We start from the raw sequence: 20,779 nt of genomic DNA, 5'->3' as shown, positions 1-20,779 counted from the left end.
GGCTGAGGCCTGAGGAGCCAAGTTCTCCCCAGCAGCGCGGCAGGGTGCCCGGCTCCCCCGCGGCACAGCTCCCGTTAGGGCTAACCCTGCAGAGACATGTTGGCAGCTGGGAGAGAGAAAAGCTGTTTGCTTTGCTGCTCTGCCAGCAGCTCAATTTCCTGGGAGGTTGAAAGCCCTCAGCCAGCTCCCACGCCCAGTGCAGGCTGGTGAAACCCAGACAGTGCTAGGGGCTGGCGGGGAGGGGAGCGGGGACAAGGAAGGGGAGAGAAAGGGAGCGAATGAAGGGAGGGGTGGAAGGGCAGAGGGGGGAGGTGAGGCAAGCAGAGTGCTGGGGGGGGGGACAGAGAAGGGGGGAAGGGAGGGGTCGGGGTTCCCGGGAATGATGTGCAGACAAAAGCTCCACCCAGGAATCTGCTGCTGCTGCCTAGCCAATAGCTGGGAGATCCGCTGTGCAGGGGTGGGGTGTGCAGTGGCAAGGGGCAATTCAGCGGGATAGGATGTGCAGTGGGCAGAGGGGGGCTGTGCAGTGAGATGGGGTGTAACGGGCAGGGGGCTGTGCAGTGAGGGGGTATAGTAGGTGGTGGGGTCTGCCGTGAGCTGCGGTGTAGCAGGTGGGAGGAGCTGTGCAGGTGGCAGAGGGAGCTGTGCAGTGAGGGGGTGTAGCAGGTGGGGAGCTGTGCAGTGAGCTGGGGTGTAGCAGGTGGGAGGGGCTGTGCAGTGAGATGGGGTGTAACGGGCAGGGGGCTGTGCAGTGAGGGGTGTAGTAGGTGGTGGGGTCTGCCGTGAGCTGCGGTGTAGCAGGTGGGAGGAGCTGTGCAGTGGGCAGAGAGGGGCTGTGCAGTGAGGGGATGTAGCAGGCAGGAGAGGCTGTGCAGTGGCAGAGGGGGCTGTGCAGTGAGGGAGTGTAGCAGGTGGGAGGGGCTGTGCAGTGAGATGGGGTGTAGCAGACAAGGGGGCTGCGGAACGGTAGAGGGGGCTGTGCAGTGAGATGGGGTGTAGGAGGCAGGAGGAGCTGTACAGTGAGGGGGTGTAGCAGGCGGGGAGCTGTGCAGTGAGCTGGGGTGTAGCAGGTGGGAGGGGCTGTGCAGTGAGATGGGGTGTAATGCGCAGGAGGCTGTGCAGTGAGCTGGGGTGTAGCAGGCGGGAGGGGCTGTGCAGTGAGATGGGGTGTAAGGGGCAGGGGGCTGTGCAGTGAGGGGTGTAGTAGGTGGTGGGGTCTGCCGTGAGCTGCGGTGTAGCAGGTGGGAGGAGCTGTGCAGTGGGCAGAGGGGGGCTGTGCAGTGAGGGGATGTAGCAGGCAGGAGAGGCTGTGCAGTGGCAGAGGGGGCTGTGCAGTGAGGGAGTGTAGCAGGCGGGAGGGGCTGTACAGTGAGATGGGGTGTAGCAGACAAGGGGGCTGCGGAACGGTAGAGGGGGCTGTGCAGTGAGATGGGGTGTAGGAGGCAGGAGGAGCTGTACAGTGAGGGGATGTAGCAGGCGGGGAGCTGTGCAGTGAGCTGGGGTGTAGCAGGCGGGAGGGGCTGTGCAGTGAGATGGGGTGTAACGGGCAGGGGGCTGTGCAGTGAGGGGTGTAGTAGGTGGTGGGGTCTGCCGTGAGCTGCGGTGTAGCAGGTGGGAGGAGCTGTGCAGTGGGCAGAGGGGGGCTGTGCAGTGAGGGGATGTAGCAGGCAGGAGAGGCTGTGCAGTGGCAGAGGGGGCTGTGCAGTGAGGGAGTGTAGCAGGCGGGAGGGGCTGTGCAGTGAGATGGGGTGTAGTAGGCGGGGGGCTGTGCAGTGAGGGGGTGTAGCAGGTGGGAGAGGCTGTGCAGTGAGCTGGGGTGTAGCAGGCGGGTGGGTCTGTGCTTTGAGGAGCTGTAGCAGGCGTGGGGGGGCGGGCTCTGCAGGCGGGGGAAGAATGCCAAGCACATACCCTTGGTAACAGGCCCAGCCCACACATTGTCATTAACCCCTTCCTGTGGTGGCTGTGGCCGAGGCTGTGTGTTCCATGTTCCGTGTTGCACACCTGGGACATGGGGCAGGGACTGGGGCTGCTGACTGATCCCTGGCTTCTCTGGTTCCCTTTCCCAGGAGGCTCTCTCCAAGATTCCCCTGGGATCTATCCCTGGTGCAGGAGCAGGGAGGTGCTCCTGGGGCGAGATCTTTGCCTGGGGAGCACCCTGCTGCCTGTCTCTGTCGGCCTCTTGTGAGATTCCAGGCTCCCATCCCGGGCCGGTGCAAGAAGCGATCGGGTTTTATTTGTTTTGGTTGGAACAAAGTCGCCTGGGCTGCAGTGGCCTTGGCTGGCTCGCTGCTCCCGTTCGCCACCAAAGCACCCTGGTGGGCACAGCCTAGCACTTGTTCCCGAGCCCCTCTGGGCCCATCTCCCCAACCCCGTGGCCCCTGGCTGTGGGGAGGGCTTGGCTCTGGGACATGCCCCTTCCCTCCCAGCTTTTCTCCCCTGCCCGGGGAGCTGGGGGTATGGCAGGGTGAGGAGGAAGGACATAGTGGTGCCATCTGCTGGGATCCCAGGGCGTGCTCTGATTGCCCCTGACCCAATCACAGCAGAGTGGCCTTTGCCTGGCAGACGGAGCCCAGCTCCCGGGTCTGTGGGGCCATGCTGGGCTCTCTGCGTGGGTGCCCCAGGGCTCACCTCCCTGTCCTTGACCTTAACCAGGTGTGACAGAATACAATGGCTGTGTTCACTTTGTACTAATGTCCATGCAAGGGACGCCTTGTGGTGGGTCAGTTCACAACTCATAATTTGCTGATCAATAATCCGATGGCAATGTGCACGGAGCGGTGTGACCTGTGACCTGCTAAACACAAGCTGAGCTCCCGGCTAGAAGCATGTTGTCCAGAGAAGTCTGGGGAGTGGTTGAACCAGTTCCTCGGAAACAAAGAGCGAGCTGACGCCTCAGCCAGGTGTAAACAGGACCGATGGATCGCTACCTACTAGGTGGCCATTCTTTGGCAGGAGCAAAAAATCGACATTTTAGCAAAGAACCAGCATGAAGTTCCCACCCATACAGCCTGCCTGGTGCCTCGCTCCCATCGGGAAATGCTTCTCAAAGGGGGACAGGACTATAAAAGGAAGGGGCAGATCCCCCTCAGGCACCCCTCTCTCTTTCCCTGCCCATTGCATTCACTGCACCTGAAGCGACGAAGGTAGCGTTTGTTGGATCTGGAAGAGGGGTCCCATCCTGAAGAGGTTGGTCAGTCAGACTGCGGAAAGCACGTGGTGAGAAAACTTGGTTTTGAATCTAATAGACTGTTAAGTTGGGCACCAGAAGCGTTTTATCTTTATTTTTCTTGTAACTGTGTCTGACTTTTCTGCCTCATTGCTTGTACTCATTGAGAATCTCTCTTTGTACGTAATACACGTGTTTGATCTAATCCAGCATGTTCCAGTCGTGTCTGGGTAACTCCATTTGGGGTAACAACTCGGGTGCATATTCTTCCCTTAAAGGAATAACGGACTTAGTAGATTAGTACTGCCCAGCCAGGAGGGGGTTGGGCACCACAGAACATGCATTTCTGGGGGGAACTGTGGGACAGGGGGTGTGTTGGGGTCACTCTGTGAGAGCCCAGGTGTGGCTGGCTGCCTGCAGCACACGCAGACATGGCTGGGAGTGATTTCCACGCTGAAGGCTCCCTGTTGGAGGCGACAGGAGCAATACAGTGGAAAGGGCACCCCAGGGTGCAGGGCTGGGGTGACTCATTGGTCTGGCTGGCACCCTGGCATGTCACACCCCAATGGCTGGTTTTTGCAAGGGTCGGGGAATGTGACTGACCCTGATGCCCTATTGCTTGGGGGAGGAGAGAGACCGCAGGGCTTGGGTTCTGTGCCCATGTCAGCTGGACCCTCTGGGAGGAGCAGGGGCCTTGTGGGATGTGGCTGGGGTTGGGAGCTGGCTGCGGCTGGGCTGGGGTTGGGAGCTGGCTGCGGCTGGGCTGGGGTTGGGAGCTGCCTGCGGCTGGGCTGGGGTTGGGAGCTGCCTGCGGCTGGGCTGGGTTGGGAGCTGGCTGCGGCCGGGCTGGGGTTGGGAGCTGGCTGCGGCTGGGCTGGGTTGGGAGCTGGCTGCGGCTGGGCTGGGGTTGGGAGCTGGTTCCGGCCGGGCTGGGTTGGGAGCTGCCTGCGGCTGGGCTGGGTTGGGAGCTGGCTGCGGCTGGGCTGGGTTGGGAGCTGGCTGCAGCTGGGCTGGGTTGGGAGCTGGCTGCAGCTGGGCTGGGTTGGGAGCTGGCTGCAGCTGGGCTGGGGTTGGGAGCTGGCTGCGGCTGGGCTGGGTCGGGAGCTGGCTGCGGCTGGGCTGGGGTTGGGAGCTGGTTCCGGCTGGGCTGGGTTGGGAGCTGCCTGCGGCTGGGCTGGGTTGGGAGCTGGCTGCGGCTGGGCTGGGTTGGGAGCTGGCTGCAGCTGGGCTGGGTTGGGAGCTGGCTGCAGCTGGGCTGGGGTTGGGAGCTGGCTGCGGCTGGGCTGGGTCGGGAGCTGGCTGCGGCTGGGCTGGGGTTGGGAGCTGGTTCCGGCTGGGCTGGGTTGGGAGCTGCCTGCGGCTGGGCTGGGTTGGGAGCTGGCTGCGGCTGGGCTGGGGTTGGGAGCTGCCTGCGGCTGGGCTGGGTTGGGAGCTGCCTGCGGCTGGGCTGGGGTTGGGAGCTGGTTCCGGCTGGGCTGGGGTTGGGAGCTGCCTGCGGCTGGGCTGGGTTGGGAGCTGCCTGCGGCTGGGCTGGGGTTGGGAGCTGGCTGAGGCCGGCTGGGGTTGGGAGCTGCCTGCGGCTGGGCTGGGGTTGGGAGCTGCCTGCGGCTGGGCTGGGTTGGGAGCTGCCTGCGGCTGGGCTGGGTTGGGAGCTGGCTGCGGCTGGGCTGGGGTTGGGAGCTGCCTGCGGCTGGGCTGGGGTTGGGAGCTGCCTGCGGCTGGGCTGGGTTGGGAGCTGGCTGCGGCTGGGCTGGGTTGGGAGCTGGCTGCGGCTGGGCTGGGGTTGGGAGCTGCCTGCGGCTGGGCTGGGGTTGGGAGCTGGCTGAGGCTGGCTGGGGTTTTCACCTTCTTGTACCTCCCTGGGGACCTGGGCCGGAGTTAAAGCAGAGACCCAGAGCTGAGAGGCTGCGCTCAAAGCCCCAGCCGCTGGGCCTTGCTGACCCCCCCAGGAAGCGCAGGGAACTGTCCCCAAGGGCAGGAAGAGCTCTGGGCGCTTTAACACAGGCTTACAAATAGAACAAGCTCCTGCGCTGTGAGAGCGAGAGGCCAATGGGGGCCGGGCTCGGCCCACTGGGCCGAGCTGGGCAGGGCTCCCCGACACCACAGCACAGAGCGACGGGCTCTGGCACCCGCTTGGGCTTCCATGAACATGGGGAGAGAGGAGAGCCCGATGTGGGGTGCACAGGCAACTGCGTGCAGGACCTCTGGGAGTTCAGGCAAGCTTAGGGTTACCATTCGTCCGGATTCCCCCGGACATGTCCGGCTTTTTGAGCTAAAAATAGCGTCGGGGGGGATTTGTAAATGTCCGGACTTCCCCCCCCCCATGCAGAGCGCGCGCGGCTAACAGGGCAGCTGGCCGGATGGTGTCACTTACATGGGGCTCTGACAGCCGGAGAGAGCCCGTCCTCCACTTCCCCCTCCTCCCCCCTGCAGCTGAGATCACTCTCTCCCTCCCTCCCTGCATTCGCAGATCGCCTCCGGCAGTCTGGAGCTCCTCCCCCGCCAGCCAGCCTGCCGGGAGAACGGCTCACAGAGACGTTAGCCGAAGGCCAATGACAAGGGAGCCAGGGGGTCGGAGAAGGGGTAGGGAGGTTCTGGAGGGGGCAGTCAAGAGACGGGGGGGGTCTGGAGTTCTGGGGGCGGGCTTTCTGGGGGTGGGGGTGTGGATAAGGTTTTGGGCAGTCAGGGTACAGGTAGGGGGTAGGGTCCTGGGGGGCATTTGCGGGGGGTAGTTAAGGGACAAGGAACAGGGAGGCTTAGGTAGGGGTGGGGTTTTGGAGGGCAGTTAAGAGCAGGGGTCCCAGGAGGGGGCAGTCAGGGGACAAGGAGCAGAGGGGTTTAGATGGGTCGGGAGTTGAGTTTAGATGGGGCGGGGCTGTCAGGGGGTGGGGAGTGGTTGGATGGGGCGTGGGAGTCCCAGGGGTCTGTCTGGGGGTGGGGGTGTGGATAAGGGTTGGGGCAGTCAGGGTACAAGTAGGGGGTAGATTCCTAGGGGGCCAGTTAGGATTGGGGGAGGGTCTCAGGAGGGGGCAGTCAGAGGACAAGAGGCAGGGAGGCTTAGGTAGGGGGTGGAGTCCTGGGGGGCAGTTAGGGGCAGGGGTCCCAGGAGGGGGCAGTCAGGGGGACAAGGAGCGGGTGGAGGGTTGGGGGTTCTGAGGGGGGAAAGTGGGAGGGGCAGGGGTGGGGCTAGGGCTGGATGGGGCAGGGCTAGGGCAGGACGGGGCCGGGGCTAGGGCGGGGCTCCTCCCGTCCTCTTTTTTGCTTGCTGAAATATGGTAACCCTAGTGCTGAGGCTCCAGGAAAAGAAGCCAGGGCCTGGTTCTCCTCTCGCTCCCCATTCACACCGGCATAATCCGATTGGTGTCACACCTGATTGACAGTGGGCTGAGTAAGGAGCACAGGACCATGCTGTCCACAGACACTCCTATCCTCCATCAGTCTCTATAGCACTAGGTGCCCAAGAGGCAGTGTGGTCTAGTGGGTGAGGCACTGGGCTGGGCGTGAGGAGACCCAGCTGTGCCACTGCGCTGCTGGATGCCCTTGGGCAACCTGGGGGTTGTAATGCCATTCACTGACAATGGCCTGCTGCCCCCCTGTACCGACAGATGGCGTTGTGACCTGGCACACAGGGCGTCTGTTGCTGTGCCGTGGAACACAGGGGAGTCCACCAAGAACTTGACCCCTGGCAGCACTGGCTCACACACTGTGTGGGTCAGAAAGTGGGGAGACTTCCCAGCCAAGGGAGACCCAGGGTCCCTGCAGGAGGAGGGGGTGGGATGAGCGGGGACTGGAATTTACACCCCTCTCCAATATCTGAACTGCCGTCACTGCTAAAGGGGCATTTTGAGCTGAGGTGCCAGGCACAGACTGGCAGGTTGGTGTGACTCACACACCCAGGGGGCGTGTTGGCCTGGCAGGAGGGATGCTTACATGTGTACTTGGCATGTAGGACGAATGGGTATCAGAGGCGTGAGGGTCTATCCTATCCATGCATGTCTGGATCCTGCAGGTCAGCACTCTGGCTGCCAGATTTAACTGGGCCATGGCCCATGTATGAGCAATTCCCTGCATACATCCTACCCTGGAAACCCTAATGCCTGCAGTGTCACCTACCTCCCTGCCTTGTCCCCTGTGTGTTGCCAGCGTGAATACTGTGGCAGAGGGGAGAGTAGTCCACTGGCAGTAGGAGGGGTGGCCTACTGGACAGCTATGAGACAAACATGTGCCACATGGCTAGCCAGTGTTGGTCTATAAGACCTTGCTACATGGAGTGTATGGGCTGTGGGTACAGACCCAAAGAGACTTGTAGAAAGCAGAGCCGGGGAGGGGATTCTGCTCTGCTTAAAAAGACTATAGAGACAAGGCAGGTGAGGGAATATCTTTTATTGGACCAACATCTGTTGGCAAGAGAGACAAGTTTTGGTGCTACACAGAGCTCTTCTTCGGGTCTGGGAAAGGTGCTCTGTACTAAATACAAGGTGGAACAGATGATTTAGCATAAGTAGTTAACACATTCACCCACCTAGTCTCGCACATATTCTAAGGGACCATTCAAGGTGAAGTGGCCCGTTACCACCTCTGCAGTCATGGGACAAACAAAGGGGGTTAGTGGGTTACAGATTGTTGTAATAAGCCATAAATCCAGTGTCATAGACTCAGACTTTAAGGTCAAAAGGGACCATTAAGATAATCTAGTCTGACCTCCTGCAGAACGCAGGCCACAGAATCTCACCCACCCACTCCTGTATCAAACCTGTGTCTGAGCCATTGAAGTCCTCAAATCATGGTTTAAAGACTTCAAGTTGCAGACAATCTTCCAGCAAGTGACTCATGCCCCACGCTGCAGAGGAAGGTAAAAAAACCCCAGAGCCTCTTTATTAAGATGGTGATTTTTGGTGTCTAGGAACCTTATGAATTTAAGCTCCCAGGCTCGTCTTTTGAAAGCGTCGTGCAGGTTTCCTTTGAGGTGGAGAACTGAGAGGTCAGATACAGAGTGGTCGTTTGGTGAAAAGTGTTTGCCCGCAGGTGATTGGGTGTTTTTGTTTTTTATCATTTTACTGTGCAAGTTCATTTGAGAGTGTAGTGATTGTTTGGTTTCACCCACATAGTTGTTGTTGGGCACTGGGTGAGGTACACCACATGTTGTGATAGGCATGTGTAGGACCCATGGATCTTGAAAGGTGTGTTGTGTGGGGTGTTGGTCATTGCAGCAGTGGAGCTATGTCTGCAGGTTTTACATCTGTTGTTCTGGCAGTTCTGGTGCCACTTTGAGTCTGTGTGTCCTAGTCCGTGAGGAGCTCGCTTCTGATGATGAGTTTGGAGAGGATGGGGGCCTTGTTTGAAGGCCAGAAGAGAGAGTTCAGGAAAGCTCTTTCAGGAGGTGGTCCCCATCGAGTATAGGTTGTAACTGTTGGATGATGTCCAACATGGGTTCCAGTGTGGGGTCATTCCTTGATGTGATCTGTTTCTCTGGTGGAGTGCCCTTGTTTGGTGAAGGCAGTTTTAAGTCTGTAGCCCAGACTTCATAGATTTCCACCACACCTTAATCCATTCTATAAGACCATGTTTTCAGTATATATACTTTGATCCTGCTTTGAGCAGGAGATTGGACTAGATGACCTCCTGAGGTCCCTTCCAACCCCGATATTCAATGATTCTAACTCCTTACATAATATCAGTACATACATCTCACAATGATATCAATAACCAATGTGACACTGGCTTTCTGTGGATACCTCTCATGACATTCTTGGGTGAATGAGAAGGTGCATACTGGCCTCAGGGTACACCTGTACCCCTCTGTACCTCCTTGTTGGTTGGCATTAACAGGTTCTCGGGTCACAATATGGAATGGGGCTGCTAGCTATACAGTGATACCTGGCATGTTTGCTGTCTGTGTGGAGGTGAAAAGGGAGCTACATGGGCTTTGGCCTGATTTCTTGCACATCACCTAGAGGCGGGAGATTTCAATCCTGGGTCCCATCCTTTGTTAAGGTGAATTCACTCTTTCAGTTCTGGTATTTTCTAATCTACCAGTCAAATGAATACTTAGGAAGATATGTGTGGGCCAAACCTGGCATGCACCCCTATTGATGGCAGCAGGAGATGGGCATCTGTCTTAGAGTCTGGCTCCGAAGAGCATTCAGGGTGTAATACCAGGTGGGGTCAGGATTTCAGCGGCCCCCAGAGCAAACTGAAAGTGGGGAATCTCCCAGCCCTGTTATTGTGGGGTGTGAATGTAAAAACATAAATATAAATACCTCCCCTCCCCCCCAATAACTGGCTGGATCTAAAGTATTTAAATCCTGACCTGGAAGAGGCCCCAGCAACAGGCAGTGATTAGCGTCAGCTGGGGTGGTGGATAGGCGGCCGGCACTGCTGTGCCCGGTGCAAAACGCAGCAACTATTCTGGGCCCTGATGGCCGCAGGCAGCTGCGCTGGGTCAGTTGAAGCACCAGACAGCAAAGCCTCTGGACGAAGGCAGGAGAGGAGGGGGGCAGCATCCTCTCTGCCCAAATGGAGTTTAGGGGTTTTCTCCCCTTCCCCTGGTTTGCCAAACCTCAGTTTCCTGCCACTAGTGGGGGCAGGAACACAAAGGGAGCTGGAATTAGGGTGACCAGATAGCAAGTGTGAAAAATCGGGACGGGGGTGAGGGGTAATAGGTGCCTATATAAGAGAAAGCCCCAAATATTGGGACTGTCCCTATAAAATCAGGACACCTGGTCACCCTAGCTCGAACCCATCAAGCACAGCCCTGGGCAAAACCAGGGCTCAGTTTGGGTTTCGATGGGAGCGAGGGGCCCCACTGATGGGAAACTGGCTGAAGTGGGGGAAAGGGGCTCTGCTGGGGGGCCTGGCTGCAGTGGACGTGAGGGGCCCAGATGGGAGAATTGGCCTCAGTGGGGCTGGGGGCAGCTAGGGGGACTAGCCGCAGTGGGGGTGAGGTGCCCAGCTGGGGGGACTGGCCACAGTGGGAGTGAGGGACCCAGCTGGGGGGACTGGCCAGAGTGGGGGTGTGGGACTCAGATGTCATATTCAACTGTACTTAATAAAGAGGGACAAGATCACGGTGGAATGGAGCAGACGGGGCCGGGCTCAGGAGGAAGACAGAGGCTACTTCTGGGGGGATTCTGCACCAAAATTTTAAAAATGCTGTGCCAAAATTTTAAAAATTCTGCATATTTTATTTGTCAAAATGACACAATATAATCACTTTAGTTTCAATTATTTTGGTAATTTATTTCAAAATACCTGTCAACAAGTATGTCAACAAAATGCAGACAACAGCAAAAAAGATTCTTCCAGGAGTAGAGAATTAAAGAAACCTCTATGATGAAGTTGAGGGGTGCTGGAAGGAGTTGTGTGGGGCCCCCCCAGAGCCCAGACACCTGCACTCCCGTCCCCAGAGACGAGCCACACTGCACCCCCTGGCCCAGACACCAGCACCGCCTTCCCGCAGAGCCCAGCCGCAGGGCACTCCCTGCCCAGAGACCAACACCCCCTCCCCGCAGAGCCCAGCCGCAGGGCACTCCCTGCCCAGAGACCAACACCCCCTCCCCGCAGAGCCCAGCCGCAGGGCACTCCCTGCCCAGAGACCAACACCGCCTCCCCGCAGAGCCCAGCCGCAGGGCACTCCCTGCCCAGAGACGAACACCCCCTCCCCGCAGAGCCCAGTCGCGGGGCACTCCCTGCCCAGAGACGAACACCCCCTCCCCGCAGAGCCCAGCCGCAGGGCACTCCCTGCCCATAGACCAACACCCCCTCCCCGCAGAGCCCAGCCGCAGGGCATTCCCTGCCCAGAGACCAACACCCCCTCCCCGCAGAGCCCAGCCGCGGGGCACTCCCTGCCCAGAGACCAACACCCCCTCCCCGCAGAGCCCAGCCGCGGGGCATTCCCTGCCCAGAGACCAACACCCCCTCCCCGCAGAGCCCAGTCGCGGGGCACTCCCTGCCCAGAGACCAACACCGCCTCCCCGAAGAGCCCAGTCGCGGGGCACTCCCTGCCCAGAGACCAACACCCCCTCCCCGCAGAGCCCAGTCGCGGGGCACTCCCTGGCACAGACACTGGCACCCCCAGAGCCTTTACTCCCCCCAGCTTCTTTACTGTCCCACCGGGGACATGGTGTGGTGCAGCCGTGTCCTTCCTCAGCCTTTGCCAGAGCTGGCTGCATCTCCAAGGCCCTCTCCATCCCTGGGAGAATGAGCATCAAAGTGCTCCACTCTGCAGAGTCCAGCGGCCCCTAGTGGCAGTTAGAAATTCTGCAGTGGCAACTATCAGGGGGTAGCCGTGTTAGTCTGTATTTTGAAGTGAGGTTTTTACTCACGAAAGCTTATGCCCAAATAAATCTGTTAGTCTTTAAGGTGCCACCAGACTCCTTGTTGTTTTTGCAGTGGCAACGGAATTCTGCAAAATTGTGCATTGTGTGGCGGCGCAGAATTCCCTCAAGGAGTAAGAGGCTGTGCGTGAGCAGGAGCAGCAGGTGTGGAGGTGACCTGGGAGTTGGCTGTGGAAGGAATGCTAGCTGGGTACAGAGTTATTGGGAGGCTATGGATGCAAATCACATGCAGATCAGCAAGCCACTTAGTGAGAGAGTGGAGGGCTTCTCTTAATAGAGTATTAAACTGGTTTGCTCCGTTTTCCCTCTTAACAACAGGGGATACGTGAATTAGAGATTCTCACCCAATAGCAGTATTGCCAACCTCAAGAGATCAAGAATCATAGAAGATCAGGGTTGGAGGAGACCTCAGGAGGTCATCTAGTCCAACCCCCTGCTCAAAGCAGGACCATGACTCACATCCTCTAAAATCATGTGATTGGCCCCACAATCAGTGAGATTTTTTTTAAAAAAAATCATCAAACTCTGTTTTTCAATCTGTCTTTTCGCTTTCGAACTCTCCTCTGCTTGTGTGTGTGTGTGTGTGTGTGTGTGTGTGTGTGTGTGTGTGTGTGTGTGTGTGAGAGAGAGAGAGAGATAATGTCCGGTTGACAAGTCAACCTTTAATGAACACGTGCCTCTCTCTGGCTGCTTGAATGGAAGCTGCAAGTAGACAGACATACTTCAGGAGAATTCAAAAGGAGAAGATGCAGAAGATGTTGTATTTGGGCTAGTCCTCAGTACCAAGAGATTCATTTCAATATAATAGTCGTGCTTCTGGTAATGGTATCTCCTTATGAGGATGGAGCCCCTCAAAAGTATCCATTCCAAAATGGAGAGCTACCGTAGAGGGAAGGCATCCATGCTGGTTGGAAAAAGGGGAGAATGTATGGGAAGTTCTTGTACACAGGTGTTGCCTGCCCAGAACTGGGCCCGAGATGGCAAACAGGGGGTTCGTTGCCCGGTGTGCTTGGCACCAATAAAGACACCGAGGGGAGAAAGCAAGCCAAGTTTATTTCAGAGCTCTGAAATGGCACTAGGAGACCGGCATGTCTCAAATCTAGTGCAACAAATACAAACAAATTTTACCTTTTATACTTCAAACTGTTTGCATACATCTCTTTGTCTGGCTGTTCCCCCTTACCCCTCTCTTCCAGACAACTGTTACAATAAGCTCTACATAAGCTTGTGAGAGAACTTTCTCAGTCTTTGCGACCTTGAGTTAGACGCCTGCAAACTAACTACCCCGCTTCTTATCTCTATTATTTCTGCTAGTGTGAGTGAAACTGCAGCCATCTGTTAAAAAGCTGACATTACATTTCTGCTTCAGCCTACTTCAGAGCATGTAAGCAGTTAGCACAGAAGTAGGTGAGAGTTCCCAAGATGGAGTCACTGTGGTTCAGGTAGGCCCAGAGCAAAAGAGCTTCATCAGCACTTTTGGCCTTCCGCTCTCCCGAGTTACCTGGTAGCTATACCTAGTGGACCCCAACACAGGTATAACCCTAAGTACTCAGTGGAGAGCTCTGTCCTGTGACAAAGTTACAATATGATAGAAAAACCTAATTCACACACATTTAGAAATAGACTGAACAAGGCCTATAACATGGAGCCGGCAAATGAGCAATGAACAGCTGAGAAACACAAAGCATTCTCTCTGTGCAGCACGTTTTCCAATGATTTTTGAATAATGAGGTGAGCTGTAAAGATCTTGACACGTAAGAAGATCTTTACAACAGCAAGCCCCTTTCAGAGCTTTTCTTAGCTCAGTGCAGTAGTTACAGTCATAATCCCTGAATATGATTTTTTTAAAAAAAATAATCAATTCAGTCACATTCAAAGCATTTCAGCAATAAATTAAACCGTCTTCTGTTGTTGTATAATTTTGATAACTACATACGTATGTACATGATCCAGTAATTTACAATGAATAATTTGTTTTTTAATTAATAATTGTCCAAATAACTATAAATAAATATTTTTTTATTTTAAATAGACTTCTCTTTCGCAGCCTCCCCATCCCCCCATCAGTTCAGGCCCCCCATCAGTCCCCAACCCCTCAATCCAGCCCCCGGAGCCTCACCTCTGCTCCCCCTAGGTTTCCTCACCCCCCTTTCCCAGGCCTGCGGGTTGTAGTGGGGTCCCCTCTCATCTCCCCTTTCCCAGGCTGGGGGGTTAGGGATGGCTCCCTCTGTCCCTTTCCAGGCCAGGTGCTGGAGGGGAAAAGAGCAGAGGTCCTGCCCTGTCCATGTTTTTCACAGGATGGGAGGAGGGAATGGAGCCAGTGCTGGCTCTGCCGGCTTCCAGCAGGACCAAGCTTCGCAAGGGGGCTGTAGCTTCTTGCATCAATTGACAAGCTGGTGCCTGCAGCTGGCCCTGTCTAGGGGGGAGGGGGAAGAGCGAGGGCACGGCAGGCTCAGGGGAGGGGGCAGGAAGGGGTGAAGTGGGGGCAGGGCCTATGGCAGAGCCAGGGGTTGAGCAGTGAGCACCCCCCGGCACATTGGAAAGTTGGTGCTGGTAGCTCCAGCCCCGGAGTCGGTGCCTATACAAGGAGCCGCATGTTAACTTCTGAAGAGCCGCATGTGGCTCCGGAGCCACAGGTTGGCCACCCCTGATCTAGATAGTCCCAGTGCTAGTGCCCCTCGCGGAGATATAACCCACCAAGACCCAGCATGCGTCAATCCCACCATAGTCTGTTGTGAAAGGAGCTGGTGGGGGTCACCCCAGTGTCTAGGAGCCAGATGCCCCCATCGTGAGACCATCTCCCAAGGAGATGAACTGCGGGGACTCAGCCTTCCCCGATCCCTCTGGGGCAGTGTGAGGGGGCCTGGAGCTGCTGCTGCCTGTAATGGGATTGAGAGATTTCAGTCACCAGGGCTTTCCTTCTCACACACCCCCCCTCCTGGGACATATAGGGACACATGCTGGGGAGGAAGGATGGCCTAGTGGTTGACACCAGTGAGAGCTGGGCCCAGGTCCCTCCCTCTCTTCCCTGTCATGTGCTGCGGTGGCGAAGCGGTTCAAGGTGTCTGTGAGACGCCGTGCTGCCAGTTAGGAGGGGAGGTGAGTGTGACCTGTTACCCTTCTCTCTCTCTCTCTCTCAGCTGCAGTCCTGCAGGTGGTCCTGAACTCCATCATCAAGGCCATGGTGCCCCTGCTCCACATCGCCCTACTGGTCCTCTTCATGATCATCATCTACGCCATCGTCGGGCAGGAGCTGTTCAAGGGAAAGTTGCACAAGACTTGCTACTACATCGGGACAGGTCTGGAACGTGGGCGACCCTCCCACCAGCCGGGGGGGCCATGCCATAACCCTCCCAGCCACACCATATAGCCATATAACCATATGACGTGGCTGGGAGGTGTATGCCATATCTGGGGGTGTTATATGACTACATGGCATGGCGGGGAGGTGTATGGCATGGCTGGGAGGTGTATGGCATGGTTGGGGGCATTATAAGGCTATATGGCATGATGGAGAGGTATATGGCATATCTGGGGGCATTATATGGCTATATGGTGTGGCTGGGAGGGTTATGGCATGGCTGGGGGAGTTATATGGCTATATGGTATGGCTGGGAGGGTTATGGCATGGCTGGGGGCATTATATGGCTATATGGCATGGCTGGGAGGTGTATGGCATGGCTGGGGGAGTTATATGGCTATATGGTATGGCTGGGAGGTGTACGGCATGGCTGGGGGCGTTATATGGCTATATGGCATGGCTGGGGGCATTATATGGCTATATGGTGTGGCTAGGAGGTATATTGCACTGCGCCAGAGCCCTCCTCTGGGTGGGGCTGGGGGCTAAGGCACAAGCAGCAGCAGGAGTGTAGTTGTCCTTCTCCTCTGCTCAGCCTGACTTCTGTGCTTCGGTTTCACCCTCAGATATCATTGCCAAAGGGGAAATGGAGAAGCCATCCCCGTGCACCACCACCGGCCACGGGTATCACTGCACCCTCAACGGCACTGAGTGCAGGAGTGGGTGGCCAGGGCCCAACAACGGCATCCCCCATTTTGATAATTTTGGCTTCGCCATGCTGACTGTGTACCAGTGCATCACCATGGAGGGCTGGACGGAAGTCCTCTACTGGGTAGGTGAAGGCCTGAGCCCGCTGGCTGCGAGGGAGGAGACGCCGGCACGCTCTTTGAACAAGAACATGGTACTAAGCGGGTTGGGCTGGCCAGGCTTCCCAAATGGTGGGGATCCTTCCGGGGCAGCGAGCCCCGCAGACTCTGCAGCTACTGGATGATGTATCCACTGAGCAATGAGCTCCCAGGGAGAAGGTGGCACCCGCCGGTGCAGCAGAGTGTTTGAACCCTGCCTAGCCAAGAGAGTCCCTGTCCAAGTACCGCTGAGACTCTCAAACGAACCCCACCCTTGCCTTAAAAGACAGGAGCCTGGTGGGAGCGAGTCCTCGGACGGCTCCTCAGCTCTGGAGCTCAGGTATAAGCGACCATAAACTTGCCCTCCAAGCCACGAAGAATGGTAGGGGAGGAAGGATGGTGTGACGGCTCAGGGACAGGCTGGGAATTGCAGAGCTGAGTTCCAGTCCCGCCTCTGCCTCTGGAAAGCGCTTGGTGTGTTACCCTTCTGGGCATCCTTTGTTCCCAGGAGTGTGGGCTGAGGGCAGCTTGAGACACAGGTTGCTGGGCCAGTGTCTGATATTGTATCTGGTGGCTTTTAATAATACCACCACCTAGCTCTTATACAGTGCTTTTCACCATTAGATCTTAAAGCATTTCACCGTCATTAACCCCCCCTGCCCCACTCACCCCCCGGGAGGCAGGCAGGACAGTGCTATTATCTCCATTGCACAGATGGGGAGCTGAGACCCAGAGGCTAAGTGACTTGCTCAAGGTCACACAAGGAGTCTGTGGCAGAGTAGGGAGTTGGGTCTTCAAAGCCTTAAACTAGTGCCCTAACCACTGGGTTCCTGGGAGGAAGGCTGGTCAATGAGTAGGGACAAGTCTGAAACCCGGGAGACCCAGGTTCAATTCCCTGCTCTGCCACAGACTCCCATTGTGACCGTGGGCAAGTCTCTTAGTCGCTCTGTGTCTCAGTTCCCCATGCGTAAAGACTGTGAGGTGCTCAGCTACTCCAGTAATGGGCTTACCTGAGCCAGGTGGATTTGGTTCTCCCCCTGGATCTTCATCTGCCTCTGTCCTGCTCAGGTGAACGACGCCATCGGGAACGAGTGGCCCTGGATCTATTTCGTCAGCCTCATTCTGCAGGGCTCTTTCTTCGTTCTCAACCTGGTGCTGGGCGTGCTCAGCGGGTAAGGCGTGTGGACTGCATGGTGCCGCTCTCCTTTCTATCTGTCCCAGCAGGGGTCTGCCCTGAGGGAGGGGCCGGGCCCTTATTGAGTTTGGGGATATGAACAGAAAGTCTGAAGGGGGTTTTTAACCTTTTTCTTCCCTTCTTCCTTGGTACCTTGGCTATCAAAGCTATCAAGCCTTGTCTTCCCTTTCTCTTGGAGAACTCTTTGGATGACTCAGGAATGTGGAGCAGGGGCGCTATCAGCCCTTAATTGAAGGGACAGGATGGTGGAATTCTTAACACAGAGAGCTTTTCTCCCCAGTCTTAACAAAACCAGACAATGAACACATTGTAATTATTCAGTTGTATTGTGGTAGCACCTAGCAGCCCCCATTCTGGCCCAGGACCCCATGGTGCTAGGTGCTGTGCAAACACAGAACAAAAAGACAGTCCCTGCCCCAACAGCAGTTTTAAATAGCCCCTGTAAAATTCCCTTCCCTTCTCAGTTAACCAGGTGTCACTTCCTTGGTCCCTGCAGTGTCACAATCTTACTAGTCCTCGAGTCTTCCAGCGTAGCCAAGACATGAATTAAAGCAAACGGGTAAAATACCACTGAAAACAAATCCACCCGTCCTTTCCAGGCCTGCTTTATCCCTCAGAAGGGAGCAAAAAAAGGCCAAGCCCAATGTTTTTCCCCCTTGACAGGTCACCTTTACTATGGAGAATGTGGGAAAATGGGCACAGCTGGCAATCTCTCTGCACCCTCCAGCTGCGTGAGCTTCCCCTTTAGCTCTGACACTCTGTTATGATTTTCTCAAGGCTTTCCAGTATCGGATACTCCTGTGTGCCTCAACAGCAGCAGTGGGGACAGCCATTAGTGCTCCTAATGTTAACCTGCCCTCTTTACAATCTAGCTGTAGTAGTTGGTTCTGTGGTGTCCTGTGGCAAGGAGTTCCACAGGATGATAAAAAAATGGGGAATAGGGTGGGGGTCTGGGACACAGAACTCTGGGGCTCTAATCTGACACTGACTCACCGCTATCAGCCCCCAGCTGATCAGGCTGTCCTGTGAGTGGTGGGGCAAACCACACTCTGACTAGTTACCTGCGGCCCTGCTGGAAGGAGGGCGTGGAGAGTGCAGGGTCTGAGCCCTCCTGCCACGAGACAAACCAGCAGCTCAGCCTGTCCTTTGGGACCCAGCGAGGCTCCTCACAGCTACCCGGAGCAGGAGCAGGAGCCCGCTCTGCCAGAGGGGTCCCAGAGACACAACAGAGCTGGGAGCTGAGAATGCCACAGGATTCATTCCCTAGGTTGGGATATTTGGTGGCAATAATGAAAATGGGGGGAAGCTGGGCATGGGGTTCACCTGGCTCTCCAGATCTATCTAGGTAGGTACTTATCTGCCCTCATCACCATAAGATCAGAGCAACGGATTCCTCCTCACGCCCCCTGTGCGGCAGGGCAGCATCCTTATTCCTGTTTCATGCATGGGGAACGGAGACACGGAGGGGCTAAGTGCCAGGCCCATGGTTGCACAAGACATCTGTGGCAAAGCCGGGAACTGAGTACTAGGATGTGTTTCCTAATGGAGAGCACACTTGAATGGGAATCAGGAGACGTGGCTTCTACTCCCAGCTCTGCCACTGGCCTGCTGGGAGACCTGGGGCAAGTCATGTCCCTGGCCAGTGCCTCAGTTTCCCCACCTGTGAGATGGGGACAAGGAACATGGCCTCTTTTGCAAAGCACTTTGAGATCTACTGATGAAAAACTCCACAGAAGAGCTAGGCATTATTCTTATCATCTCCTGTCTAACACCTGGTCCCAGGACCACACGGGAGACATTTGGCCAAGCGGAGATGAGATGATGGAGTGTCCCCCTCCAACTGAGCAAGGCATTCCCCTCATCACCCTGCCCCCCATTTTTGCTTGTGCGCCCCAGTGGCACGCCTTGACGTAAGCAGCCTGTGTGCCTCTCCTCACGCTAGATACTGGACCTCTCTGAGCAACCTGGTGGCATCCCTGCTAAACTCGGTCTGCTCCATCGCCTCCCTGCTCCTCCTCCGCTTCCTCTTCATCATCATCATCATCTTCTCCCTGCTGGGGATGCAGCTCTTCGGCGGGAAGTTCGACTTTGAAGACATGGAGTTACGGCGCAGCACCTTCGATAACTTCCCCCAGGCGCTTATCAGTGTCTTCCAGGTACGGGGCATGGGGTGCAGCGGGCATCAATCCCGCTGGTCTAACGCATAGAGGAGGGGCTGAAGTCAGGATACCTGGGTTCTTTTTTGGGCTCTGGGGGACAGTGTGACTTAGTGGTTAGAGCAGGGAACAAGGAGTCAGGACTTCTGGGTTCTGTTCTTTCTGGTCCAGTGGAATGGTTCTACTTGACCTGTTCTTTCACTCACCCTGTCTCCCAGATCCTGACCGGAGAAGATTGGAATTCAATCATGTACAATGGGATCATGGCTTATAAAGGGCCCTCCTTCCCCGGCGTGCTGGTATGCATTTACTTCATCATCCTCTTTGTCTGCGGGAACTGTATCCTCTTTCTAGCCAGTTGGGGAGTAACAGCTGGGCGTTTTCTTGTCTTATGTAGCACAGTCACATCTAGGTTCAAGTACACATCGGGGAAGAGCTATGGGGCTGGGTATGGTATGTTCAGACATCATAGTACCAGGAGTGAGGGAAATGATGCAACAGGAGTGGGGGTTAAAAGGGATGAAAAAATCCGTTGGGACACCAACAGAGATTCACTGGTGACAGCCAAGAGGCAGCTGTCATGGGTACACAGAGGGCTCGTTGCTGAACCTGGGGTTCTCCCCACCTGCCTGCGTACATTGCTTAGTGTCACCACACAGGCTCTCGCTAAGCCTGGGCCATGGAAGGGACTCATTCCTTACATATGAGCATGCTCCCTAAGCTCCTTAGCCCCACCCCCTCTCAGATATCCTGCTCAATGTCTTCCTGGCCATCGCTGTGGACAATCTGGCCGAGGCCGAGAGCCTGACGTCGGCCCAGAAAGCCAAAGCCGAGGAGAAGAAGCGGAGGAAAATGTCCAGGTCGGTGCTGCTCTCTGCTGCTTAAAAGCGGGAACCCCCAAGGGCCCAGGGCTTGCAAATCAATGTGAGCTGCTGGTCTTGGGCATCATCTCAGCAGCATTCATTGCATCTCTGCCATGGCCTCACTCCTCACCTCTCTTTTGTGTTTCCCTGTCCAGAAGTTACCCAGAGAAATCTGAGGAGGAAAAGCTCCTGCTGGCCAAGAAGCTGGAGCAGAAAGCCAAGGCTGAAGGAATCCCCACCACAGCCAAGGTCAGTGCCGCGACCCCTCTGAGCTCGTCTGAACAAATGTCTAGGTGAACTTTCCCTGGCAGTTGAGGAGTACGGTACCCAGCAGTAATGTCTTCCCATTATTTGTCCTGTCGTGCATGAAAGGTGGATGGCCATGCCAGGAGGGAGGGAGATTTCCCCAGGGCCCACGGAATGACTGGGGACAAAATCCTGAGCTTCAGCAGACGCATCTCCGGCGACTTGTAGCAAGACGTCCATTCTGTATGCCCTGTAGGCCCGGATCATTCCTCTGACAAGCGAGCCTGCTTTCCCTGTCCCCTCCCAAAAAGCGTGGAGGGGGGACGGGGAGTGGGACTCAGTGGGTACAGGCCCAGGATCAAAGGTCCCGTATCAAAGGACTGTCTCGGTGGAGTTTCCACTCAAGATCTTTCTACACACACGTGTTCACAGACACACACACATATAGGGCCCATCAGAGGCCCTTGTCCAACTGGCCAGTGATCCTGGCTCCCCTGCCCCTTGTTATTTATTATTAATTATTTCTATTATGGTAGCGCCTAGGAGCAGTGGCAGATTAGCCACTGGGCCTGGGGCCCCAGCCAACTGGGGGGGCCCCCGGAAAAAAATCTGCTGGCAGCAGCGAAAGCCTGGAGCTGCGGCCGCCGGGCGGGTGAGGCTGGAAAGCCCCCACG

At 56.3% G+C, this 20,779-nt stretch overlaps 1 protein-coding gene across 1 annotated transcript; it reads left to right on the top strand.

The window, feature by feature from the left end:
- Window positions 1–1,982: 1,982 nt before the first annotated feature.
- LOC135978372 (voltage-dependent L-type calcium channel subunit alpha-1S-like) lies at window positions 1,983–20,171 on the top strand. The gene is made up of 8 exons (XM_065579326.1): window positions 1,983–3,216; window positions 14,643–14,801; window positions 15,427–15,632; window positions 16,714–16,817; window positions 18,783–18,996; window positions 19,215–19,335; window positions 19,742–19,856; window positions 20,015–20,171. The coding sequence occupies exons 2-8, from the start codon at window positions 14,684–14,686 to the stop codon at window positions 20,154–20,156; spliced, it is 1,020 nt and encodes a 339-aa protein (XP_065435398.1). The 5' UTR covers window positions 1,983–3,216; window positions 14,643–14,683; the 3' UTR covers window positions 20,157–20,171.
- The last annotated feature ends 608 nt before the right edge of the window (window positions 20,172–20,779 follow it).

Source organism: Chrysemys picta, unplaced genomic scaffold (genome assembly GCF_011386835.1).
Source record: "Chrysemys picta bellii isolate R12L10 unplaced genomic scaffold, ASM1138683v2 scaf229, whole genome shotgun sequence".
In the NCBI taxonomy this organism is placed as follows: Eukaryota; Metazoa; Chordata; order Testudines; family Emydidae; genus Chrysemys; species Chrysemys picta.
This window is presented reverse-complemented; position numbering and strand designations above follow the sequence as displayed.

What these genes read in the sequence shown, in the direction of transcription:
- LOC135978372 (XM_065579326.1), top strand. Translation starts at nt 14,684, where the DNA reads ATGGTGCCCCTGCTCCACATCGCCCTACTGGTCCTCTTCATGATCATC. An exon ending in CCTCTTTGTCTGCGGGAACT is followed by an intron (nt 19,336 to 19,741) that starts GTATCCTCTTTC and finishes ACCCCCTCTCAG; the next exon opens with ATATCCTGCTCAATGTCTTC. An exon ending in AAGCGGAGGAAAATGTCCAG is followed by an intron (nt 19,857 to 20,014) that starts GTCGGTGCTGCT and finishes TTCCCTGTCCAG; the next exon opens with AAGTTACCCAGAGAAATCTG.